This window comes from Ambystoma mexicanum, chromosome 9, assembly GCF_040938575.1.
Source record: "Ambystoma mexicanum isolate Mex_15411 chromosome 9, UKY_AmexF1_1, whole genome shotgun sequence".
NCBI lineage: Eukaryota > Metazoa > Chordata > Amphibia > Caudata > Ambystomatidae > Ambystoma > Ambystoma mexicanum.
In genome coordinates, this window is record NC_090931.1 from 1,326,021,907 (window position 1) to 1,326,034,146 (window position 12,240).

The 12,240-nt window shown below is 39.8% G+C and overlaps 1 protein-coding gene across 26 annotated transcripts in view; it reads left to right on the top strand.

The window, feature by feature from the left end:
* The window catches only part of CLASP1 (cytoplasmic linker associated protein 1), a 2,584,612-nt gene extending 2,572,716 nt beyond the window's left edge, over positions 1 to 11,896 (top strand). For all 26 annotated transcript variants that reach the window (XM_069616701.1, XM_069616702.1, XM_069616704.1 and 23 more), the window contains one exon: positions 2,730 to 11,896. In XM_069616701.1, coding sequence (XP_069472802.1) covers positions 2,730 to 2,816 — 87 coding nt within the window. In that variant the 3' untranslated portion in view covers positions 2,817 to 11,896. The remainder of the gene's footprint in view (positions 1 to 2,729) is intronic.
* Positions 11,897 to 12,240: the final 344 nt, after the last annotated feature.

Sequence of the window (12,240 nt, forward strand, 5' to 3'; positions counted from 1 at the left end):
GAAGAAGCAAACAATTTGCAGAGCAATGCAGAAACAGCCATCTTAGAAGGCCTACAGGCAGGGAGGCATCAGGCATGAAAAAGGCATTAGAATGAGAATCCCAAGTGGGGTAGTGCACGGAGCGTAACATGCTGGCCACACCAGGCCCAAGTAAGCAGGCACGGTTCAAATAGTGCAATACAGACAATGAAAGTCGCTCGCCGCATCACGGAAAATGTCAAACAATGTCTGATTCCTTACCCCCAGCAATGCACAGCAGTAGTGACAATGATGGAGGGTGCTGGGGAGCAGAGGGAAGGGCCACTGTCTTCCCACCAATACGGACTTGATTCATGATGGTTTCTTTCATCTTCGCCTGAGTGCAGACCCTATACGGATGTTCTTTAATTAATACGTTTATGGGTCCAGGGTGGAACGTGTGCAGAAGGCGGTGCACACGCTAGAGTAAGATGGCAGTAGAGGGAGGATGGACTCATCCTATCAATCTTCTCGAGTTGCGAGCAGTCTTTTGGGCCCTCAAGTGTTTCCTTTCTCAATTCAGCGATCGGGTTGTCCAGGTCTTCACGGACAACACCACCTCAATGTTTTATATCCGCAAGCAAGGGGGCACAAGGTCTCTTTCACTGTCAAAGGAAGCCCAAGCGTTGTGGCACTAGGCACTGGAACACATCTTCTTGTTTCCTTTCCACCTTCCAGGTGTTCACAACACAATTGCGATTCTCTCACACGGAGCTCAGTTCCTGTCACGAATGGGAACTCCAGGAATCTCAACTTTGCCAGATCTTCAGTCGATGGGGCACTCTAGAAGTCGATCTCTTCGTCCCCCATGCCAACAAGAGGTGTGTGGCTTTTGCAAGCAGTTTCCATCATCCAGGGAGTCTGGGAGATGCCTTCACATTCCCCTTGGAAGGGAAGTTCGTGTGCGCTTTTCCTCTGAACCCCCTGGTGGGTTTGTGTTAAATGTCTCCAAACAATATCGGTGCAAACTGATCTTAGTGGCTCTTGCTTGGGCGAGACAGTTATGGTACACCAACATCCTAGCCCTGCCATTAAAGACGCCTCCTCTGCAACATTCTCTCCAGGAGCAATGGTGCAGTGTTAACACCGTGGCCCGGCCTGGCTCCTACAGTCCTAGAGTTCAGCGATATACCACCGACACAAGACACACAGGACATTCTGGCTGGAGCCTGTGCTTATTCCACGCTGGCCTGCTAAAAAGTAAATGGAAGCGGTTTTCCGGCTGGTGTGAAATGCATGGCCTTGGCCGTTTCAACATGCTGCCTAGAGACCTTTTGAGCCTCTACATAAATCTTCGCTCATGTTCCTGCCCTGGAAGACTGCGTTGCTGGTCGCCATCACATTGGCTAGACGTGTAGGCGAGATTCAGTCTTTTTCCTGCAAGCCCCCCTACATGGTGTTCCGCACGTCCAACTCAGAGCTGCGCACTAATCATTCCTTTGTGCTGAAAGTTCTTTCAGCGTTTAACCACAATGAACCAGTGGTGCTACCTTTTTTCTTCACTTCACCGTCCTCCCATGCGGAACACTCGATTCACTTTCTGGATGTGGTGCGTGCTTTAAAATATTACATTTTCTGTACAAAGTCGTTCAGGAAAACCTCGCCATTTTCTGGGACTTTGCCGCTCTGGCATGGGAATGCACTTTCGAAAGCTTCAATTGCCACATGGATTTCCTACTACATGTTTCTGTCTGTAGTAAGCTGACAGGCGTCTCCCTGCCAAGCCCAGGGCACATTCTACAAGGGGTCCCGCTGCCACGACAGCTTTCCTCTCTGGAGTCCCCTTGATGAACATATGTAGGGCTGCGACCTGGAGATCTGTGCATACCTTAACAAGGTTTAACTGTGTTGACGGGTATTCCAGGGAGGAGTTAAAGGTTGGCCAGGCGGTTCTGCGTAACCTGTTTGCGTGAGGTGTCTCCTGGGGTAAGCGTTTCTTCAAGGAGCTAGCCTCTGCCCATTATGGTTATTTGATACTGCTTTGTAATCCATTACTACAGCATGTGAATCTATGAAAGATCAACTGATGGAGAAGGAATACGTTACTTACCTATAAATCCTGTTCTCCAGCATTGGTATCCTTCAAAGATTCGCATGCGTCCCTCTCTCCTACTCCACTTCTGGCTCTTTTTGGTTCATATTGCCACTTTACATGCGCTGTAACAAATGTTAAGAGGGCCTCCATTGGTGGAGCTAAGGGGGCCCTTTCCATGGTCTGTGGTCAATACGACCCAAAAACGACTCTAATATAGCAATAATGTGACTGCAGGTTTAATGTATAAAATGAACTGTTCTATTACCGAGGATTCCCAGTCTGACGACAGGGAATTTTCATATAGCATGTGAATCTATGAAGGATGCCAATGCTGGAGAACAGGAGTTACAGGTAAGTAACCTATTCCTTACTGGTGCTTTCATGTCCCCCAAAATAACTGAGCTTCATGGTCTAATAGTGTTGTATATCCCATCTTTATCAGCATGATACCCTGCTCCTACGTCTGGTGCACAAGCATGTAAAAGTCAGCACAGACTGTTCATGCACAACCTCCATGTACTCTGTGGGTAAATAAAAACAACACGATAAAAAAGGGGGAAACGCAGGCTTGCTGAAACTTAAAATGTGCTTATTACAAATAACACCTAATTGTGATTCAATTTCTATGCATAGGTTTATTAATCTGTATATGAACCAATTGTGTTTTCTCTTTTAGATGAAATTATTGAACTTGTACATAAAACGGGCCCAAACTACCAATAGCAACAGCAGTTCTTCATCAGATGTTTCGACTCACAGTTAGTGCTGATAACCAAACAGGTGTATCATAGCAGGATCATCCGTGATGCCTCCCAGAGACCTTTCTGCTTCATTTTCTTCACACACAACCTGCACCACAAAGAAGAAAGGGGCGGGAGTTAAAAGCGATTATTTATTGCAGTCAGTGTTTTGGTCATTTTAAAAGTCTGGTTTTATGTAAATTCCCATTGTTATTTGAATGTAAAGGAAGCAAGGCCCGTGTTGCAGTCTTTAAAAACAAAGAAGGAAAAAAGCCATCATTAAACAGATTTGTATAGCCCCCTGGAGTGTTTAAAAATGTCTGATTCAGTTTGTATTAGACAAGCCACATTCTGATATGCACTTGAAAGTTGTTGCTGTCTTAAATGTTTAGGTTGGTATATATTTGTTAACTTATTTTGCCTGCTTGGTATATTAATTTTCAGACGTTTTAAAATGTACTTGATGTGTGTCAAGAAAGGATTACCTGCTGGCTAAAATCCAGAGAGTTGTGAAATATGTTTTGCTAAATATTTATACATGTGCATTACAATAAATTGTAGCACTATGTTAGAAAGAATCAGTCATACTTTGTGGACAACAATTGACCATGCAGATTTGTTTTCTTTGTTTACTGTAATAGTTTGATCGTGAGTGGGAAGAATGCTGCGCCCTACACGGCTGGCATTCCCACATGCTTGTTTTCTCTACCTGTGTTATAGCGTGATCTTCAATTCTGGTACACTTCATCCTAGAAATGACAAGGAGATTATGTATTGTGCAGAGGACAATCAAAAGAAAATTGATTCATAACAGTGAAGCCTGTCTGGTGCCATGCTGTATCACCGTTGGAACCTTTGAACTGTATAGTCTCCGAAGTCTGTCAAATTAGTAACACACTTTGGAAGGAAAGGATAAGACATCAAAAAAACTTTAAATCCAACCCAATGATGACCTACCCATAGTCTGTCAAACCGGAGCAACTGGACAATGTTTTTCTTCCGTGGCTGCCCATGCTCAAGACTGTCTTCTCTACACCGCTCAGTTCATCCTAGAGCTCTTAATTCTGAGTAGACTTTACCCTTGAAGAGTGATAGTTCACATGTAGTCCATGTAAAGGATAGATGAGTTGTTGTCTCACTTCCCCAGCCAAGCTGGCATCTCATTCGGTTAAGTCAAATCAATGAACTGAGAAGCGAATCTCAGTTGAAATTGTGTATCGTTGCTGTGCCTATCCACTGCAAGCAAGTACAGAAACAACACCGGGGCAAGTCCACCACCATGTGAAGCATTACATCTCATTCTGTTCAAAAGGCCTTTCTTTTGTGCTTTAAAATGCATCTCTTTGGTTCACAGCAACCTATTTGCACATTGTTGTGTAAAGAATAGCCACAGCTCTATTCCACTGCCGTGTCAATTGCACAAGTCTGGGGTTCTCTAGGAATGTGTAAAATATCACAATATTTATAAGCAATGCTTGCATTGATGAAACTCATGTTTTATGTAGTTGTGGTGAGCTCTGTGAAACTTCAAAGGGAAATGGCAGGGATGTGGTGCTGATGATGGTGTCCTGTTCTATTTTATTACTCTAAACAATGATCCTACTGCTTCATCAGAAAATGGCAGTCTGACCTCCCAAGTAAACTTCACCTCGTAGTCAGGGTTATCTCAGTAACTACACATTTTCTTTTTAGTGTAACATGTTGGTTTTCTAAGGGTAGTGTGCTGTAGGTGAAAATAAATTATGCAGATTGAGGTCATTGTCAGAATGTGTCCACTTGACAGAACATTGTTGGGACCGCGACTTAAAACAGGGGAATGTTTTCAGCAATCACTATATTTGTTCTAGTTAGACACAAGTACCCAAGTAGTACTTGTACAATGCTAATCAACTGTACAGTACAACTGCTTCTCGCTTGCTTTTAACAGTATGTATCAGTCAGCGCCTGTATTGCTTTCTGGAGGTTTCCATGAAAATACTATTCCAGCAAATCTATCTGCTGCCATTACTGGTGACATTGCACTGCATTTTTTGCTCATTATTAAATACATGTGCCTCAGGATGATTCAGAAAATACAATTCTGAACCTTTGCTACTTTCACACAATTCATGAATCAATATGTGCCCTCACATCTCATTAGGGTCTTGCCACCATCTCACGGACACTCACTTTGTGAAAAGGACTAATTTTACAAATCTTTTATTGGAAATGATCCTGTTGCGCTTTTCAAAAGTTTTTAAAGCTGGCAAAACACAAATACAGGCAAAAGGATATGATTTGTTCTAACCGCAATATTTACGTTTATGAAAATATTGAACTTACCACTGTAGAATATTTTTGAGAAAGCGCCACACACACATAAACGTATGGTGATCAGCCTAGCTGATGAAACATATATTTAATATTCATTTTCTGTTAGCATATTAAAGACATTTTAAGTGGATCACCTCTTAATAACGGTTAGCATATATTTTGGCAGCCAGTGCAAAGAATTAGTACTAACAAATAAAATTGTACAAGCTCCACTAAGCCTATTCTATTAATTCATATACATTTTAGAACATTTGATATGCTGTTTAAAGTGGTATGCAAGGTTAGCATAGCATTGGTGGGGCCTGACTGAACTGCAAGAAAAGAAATGAAGAAACTGCGAGTGATAGTTAAAATGGCAATTCACACATTCTTAACATTTGGAGGCATTTATGCGAAATGCAGGGTAAATGTCGGCCTCTGGTGACGGAGAGCCAAGCTGAAGGATTCCTACATGTTGCGACTGTTGGATCGCATCTTGCAAGGCAAAGTTTATCCACTCAAACATAGAACATTATTTGATCTGGTTGAGTGTGCACGAGTGTTTAAAGAAATTAGGACGCATTTTAGGAAGAAACGTAATAGTTTAAAGATGGAGACTTTGGTAAACAATTCATATGGGTGGGCAAGAAGCCGCTATCGCCTTGCTAGTGTGTGCCTTTTGCCATTTGGGTCCAGTAATCGGGACGTCTGTTTCTTAAAATAGTTCACATATCTTCACATATGGGTTCCATCTTGCATGTAAATTCCTTAGGCATTGAAATTTCATATCAACTAGGGTAGGAACCATAAATATTGCATTGTGAAAATTTACATTCTGCGATTACTTGGAGAAATAGTCAGCTTTTTTGTCTTAGTTTGATTTACCATAAAATTGAAGAGAAAAGGAATGATATTCACAAAGAGCAGTTAACAGCAAAGGCACAAAGACAATAACTTGCAAAGGGCCCTGACAAAAGTCCTTCCTATGGCTTGGAGTGTAACTCTAGAAATACCTAAACAACTTCTTTAAATACTATGTGACTACAGCTTCTTGGTGTGCTTGCACCACCTTGCTAGGATGACACATGAAAATGATGAAAGCTAGAAGATAGTTCAAATGTGTTCTGGTTCAAGAACTTGCTCCATTTGTGAGTAGTGTGCTGAGTGCAACACACATTTATTCCTCCCTGATGTGTTGTCATAATATGGAACTATTCAACTGCAAAAGACATTGTGAAAGATATTTTAAAATGTGGACCTCATTTTGACATGGTCTTTTAATCTTAACTGGTTGGTTGAGATACCCTCAAATGATACATTTAATGGAAAGAAAAGAAATACCACCTTACTTGAAACACACTTTTTAACATGTTAATGCATTTTTTTTAAAGTAATACTTTAACACTTTTTTTTAAAAGAAAACCTTTTTTTAAATGGAAATGAAAGAGATAAGAATATTGTTTTTGCAAGAATGCTGGATTGTGTGCTAGTGACCTTTTTCAGTCTGGAATTTTGCAACTGGGACTTATGCCTTATTAAATGAATGAAGTCTGTTTCTCATTGTTCTGTCTTGAAGGTCTATGCCGAGGGCATATTCCCAAAATCATCATTACCTGGTTCAAATCAAAGTCAGTGATATCATGAAGGGCAAAAACCTCAGTGTCATCCCAGCATCACTTTTTCTGGATCTTGTAAACATCATATGTCACGAAATTGCCCTTCATCTTAACTTGTGGAAAGATGTTTATAGTTCAGTTTCCAAATACCTATTAAGTTGCAATGTTTCTGCATGCTTCAGCCCTGCCAAGTATGTGCCTCTTTTACCAAAAAGCCAAAATGAACAGATGTTCAGTCTTACCCGGTAGAAGTGACTGTAAGTTACATTCTTAATTCAAATGATTGTACAGCACTATGTGTGGCTAAAGGACGCTGTTCAAATGCAACTTCATTCCAGACTCTTCACATGATGAGGTTTCTCCCATCTACGCTCTGAGTGTCAAGTGTTCTTTGGTTTGGTAACTGTAATAATTTGTTCTACTGCATTTTACTACATTTGTCATTTGATTATGTAAAATATGCTAAATGATGTTTTGTGTAAAGGTATGATAAAACAACATAGTATTGCTGGAACCTTGCCTTTAGCTATGTGCACCATTGTAATTGACAGTCTGCTACTGCCACCTTCTCTGTGTTATCCTCCGATCTGATTGGAGGGGAACTGACAATTTGTTCAGGATTACAAGTGACCCTGAATGTTGAAACCAGCATTAGGTTTGAGATGGAGTTTCACAACAGCATGAACAGAATCTTGGTCAATCACTGATCGCATGCAACGGATTATGAACAACTGTTTGTTTTATTCACTGAACCTCAGGCAGGCCTCTATATGTTGAAGTCTTTCAGTGCAGTATGCTTATACAGCAATCCAAATTATAATCTGCTTTCACGTGTATATGTTGATAGTTATGGTAATGATGGGCTCAATCAATTTAATAGTATTGATACTTTGTTTAGACTGCAGCACTCGAGACAAGGCCTTACTTTCTTGCTTTAACACTGTTCTCTTTTGTATTTTTCCTTCCATTGTTTGCCAACTTTGCAGGTTACTATTCATGTAAATGCACCCTGACCTTTGACTGGGTTCATTAAACAAAATGGCTTTTATAAGCATGCTCTTTCAGTCCCACGGCCATACACTATCTTGCGCACTATGGAAACCTTCTGTGACTTGACTATTTTATTTTCTCTTCATTGTAAAATATACCAAACCATTGTCCAATCATGTTTCTCACTTGATTCATTTAAGTATGCCCTGTATCAATTGAGGGCCCTCTGTTTCATTGTCTTCCATAATGGTGTTAAAAACTTGGCAGTCTAAACTTCATAAACATATAGCAGAGTTTAAGGTGAAAACCTTGTCAAATCATCTTGCTGTAGAAGTATTACAAAATAGCCAAACTTGTTTGAGAGTTCAGTTGACCATGTTGACATTGGGCAAAGAAATCTAGTAGTGTTCCATTTGTCCTTGTTGCCTAAATGGTCAGAGACCCTGAGGTGATCTCAGAATTTCGAGGGACTTGTTTACATAGTCCTGCAAATGATTTCACTTCGGCATGCTCTGACAGTTGGGTGGTAAGATGCAAAATTAAGCAGTTTTTCTCTTTAGTTTAGAAATTACCTTTTGATAATTGTGAAAGCTTTCCCATTAGAACAGCCATTGATTAAAAAAACCTTGAAGAGTCAAAAGGTATGGTAATACTAATCAGAAGCAATCTAGCAATATTGCTACTATGTCTGAAAAATCAGCTATTACAGTAAACGCAAACCAATTATAACACTGAAAACCTCTGGTGAGCTTAAGAGGTCTTAGAACATTCAAATCGGCAAGGCCAGTTATGGCTTTTAAGTGCCTTGTCACCAGAGCAAACTACATGCAGAGCTTTCACAGCAGTGTACGCAATTTTTGTTGGGCTTTTCTGCGTTAGGATTTTGATAGGATCTGCGTTCAGAGTAGCTGTAGTGGTTAACTGCATAAATCTTTTCTCGCCCATGGTGTATCGACCCCATTATCGGTCTATTCAAATCCTCTCTATTAGCTGGTATAGCAAGAAAAGGTTAATGTGTCAGACATATATTGAGACATATTGCTATGCCGTGTTAATACCCAGATGCGTGACTAAATCCCACAAGAACCTGTCACAAAACGTGTAATGATTTGGTTAAAGTCAAGATCCTTTTATTTATATGGACAAAAAGAAGGCAGGAAAATGTGTCATGACCCAAATTCTTAAACTCACCCATTCCTTGAAAGGTTGAGCCGCACTTTATATGATGTCCGTACCAACTCGATCCAGAATGTGAGGTCTTGACATGGAATGTTTTGGCCTGCCCTACCTGAAGTACCCATGTAATCACGAAATGAAACGATTGTGAGTGGAATCACCACAGTTAATCAGCATATCGCCCCAAAGAGTACACCCTTTGTGGTAATTTGATTGATTACTCAGCAAGACATTTAAGCCAGAACATGTGTATTGTAAGAACATTCATTCACCATCCCAGTAATACATTTTAAGTCATTTAAAAGATTGTTAGTGGTTGCACTTGAAATCTTCAGAAGCAGCTGTTTTGTAGAACCTGCACAGTGAAATCCCTTCCCCAGACATTAGAACAAATCTGCTGAAAGGCAGAAGTAAGTTCTTTCATATTACCGTGGGAATAGAAACGCTGCATCAAGGCTTCTGTCTGACCATTTTTGTGTCATCCATTGTCATGGCATGGATCTTGACAGAAACCCAATAATGGAATTGTTGAGTAGATTATACTTTCATAATAATGCTGCATTATTAAGAGCGATCCGGAGCACCTCAAGACTGGAAACTCTATTGACCCTTAGCCACATAATGCTTGGCATAGTAGCCTTGAGAAAGACACAAGTTGCAACACTGTATCAGTGTTCACAGATCTGGAGGGTGTTGACCATTGGCACTTGTTCCAAAGTGCTTTTTATTGTTATTTGATGCATAATATCCAACACTGATATTTTCTTGCTAGGTTTGAATACCATAGCACATCCCAAGGACACCCCCCATGGTGCACCCATATCATTTTCACATCCCGAAATTGAATTGTCATTTGTAAATCTAACAAACAAAAGCGTTCGATATTTGAACTTGTATTTACACAGTTTTGTCAAATTACTTTGACAATAGTCATTATACTGGTCGATTACCTTCACAGTTGCTATTTCCTACCATCTATCACCACTCTGGAAGATCAGGCACAAGTGGTGCAGGAGTATGTTTTTGTCCAACATTTTTGGTGGTGCTGACTTTATATTGCTGGCACATTTACATCATATTGAACTGACAATTAAAATTTCTAAACACAAACTATTCAGAGTAGCAATTGAAGATCACAGCTGACTTCACTGCTGGCTGGATTGCAAACTAGACTTACACACTAGCTGTGGGTTTATAATTCTGTATATAGGCTCTAATATCAGACCCAGACACATTTTCTTGCACAAGGTTTTGCAGTAAAACAACGTTGCCCATGTTCATCATTTTTTTTTTATGCTAACACCAATTACAAGTTTTATAAAGCTGAGCTAAAAATAAAAAAATAAAATGTCCACCTAACCTCAGTTTTATGTCTCACACACTGGATCACACTATAGTGTTAAATTAGCAATGCTGCTATACCCAGTCACATTTCCTTCAGATACATTGAAAGGCCAGGTGCCTTCAGCCAGCAAGCAGTACAAGAGCATCCATCCATGAGTCATTTTGAATCACTCCAATATCTGATTCCTTTTGCCCATGAATCGTGATTTAGTAGCTTTAGGTCTTTGCCGTTAGAAACAATACTTTTGGTGGAGCTGTTCACATGACAATGTGCGTAGTAGTAATGGCCATCTTGTTTAATGGCCGTTTAGGTTCTTGACTCATTGGGTGTTAAGAACATTTCCAAAGTTGGCATTTGTGGAAGGACAAAAACTTTAGGGTAGAACAGCTATACAAATAACTTTGTTTGCGCTAATATTTATTTAGAAGAATTTGTATGTTTGGCAGTCCAAAGGGCAGTTTACTCTGTTAGCACTACAATATGCTTTTTGTTGGATTATTTATGATTTTATCTTGAACATTGTAAATAGGAAATATGTTTTTGTTCTAAGTGTGAAAATGTTTATTTTAAAGTACCTTAGTTAATGCTGGCCTTATTCAAAAGGATAGCCCTTCTTTCAACCCATTTTGTATTTAAAGTGAAACTGTCCGATATAAATCACTCTGTGTTACCATTGTATGACAGTTTATCCGAATGTTGGTTTTATAATCATATTTTCAGTGTATAATAGCTGAACAATCAATTTTGAGCAGGAGTAAAAGGTCTCTGGCTGTAAATTTTAACTTTGTTGGCACTTCCTGAGTGCAGAGTCTATATGTTGGTGAGGGTGTCACTTTTCCCACAACTCTGAGGCCACCACAGTGCCCAGCAGTACCCAACTATTGCCGCTATCTTTTCTTACTGACCCAATTATGGTGATTTCAGTATATCACTTAGAGAACACGCAATCATTGGTCTGGCCATCATGCTTATCTGATATTTGGTGACCCAACATTGTATTACCGTTGGTGCTTGCGTAGCTCGAATGCTCTTGGGTGGTTTGTGGCATTGGCTGGGCTTCAGTGGTCTGCAACATTGGAAAATATACTGATACTTGCTGCCCTCTGTTTTAAATACCGTACATTCTTGCGTAGTTCAGAAATATTGAGGCATGTGGCTTTCTAAAGGCACACTATGTGTGTCTGCCTGGAATAATGAATTGCTACATGACAGACTATCTTTTTCTATTGCTTCATTAACTGCTTATTGCAAATTCACCATGTAAAAGTAATGCCTCTTGCATTTTTGCCATCCTCACTTCTTTATCAACCATAGAACCACATTTTAAGGGACAAAAACACATGTTTGTAGAATATTTCAAGAGTTTGCTAACAATGTTTTACTTCGAAGGAGATACTCCAGGTTATGCAGCGACTGTTGTTTAATGGAGTTGCTGGCCAGAGTATTTGTTGTATACGTGTCATGAGCATAGTTCCTTTAATTTGATCTCTTTGCTTTTTGTCATGCTACATCCATATCTGTATTTATATCTTATTTGTATAACTTTTGAGTGTATCATGGCAAATGTACAGATTGTTTTTTTTTGTTGTTGTCCTTAACGTGATAGAATTTGCTACAAAAAAGGAAAATGGAAAAAAAACGAACAACCAATGAGTTTGCTCTAGAATAAATTAAATATGTTACATTTCTTGTGGAGTGTGTTCTTTTTCTTGAAAGTGCTGATGCACTTGAAGGCTTCTCTGCATATTCCTTGCGGGAAAGTTATTGGGACAAAATGTATCTGCTAATCAATGAAGTTATTTCTTCCATTGCGTTCTTCTTCTCACAGATTTCTAATAAAAATAGTGAAATAGCATGTAGTGGCACCATTCTCCAAAATTGGGTCTGGCATGGTTTCACATACTCATGAATATTCCCCGTCAGGGAATCTTTGGTAAAAGAAAAACGGTTTCACTTATAAACTGTACTTCTCCTCTAAACCAATCCCTGTCCTCTGGGTCATACTGTCGTAAGACAGTTTATAAGTGA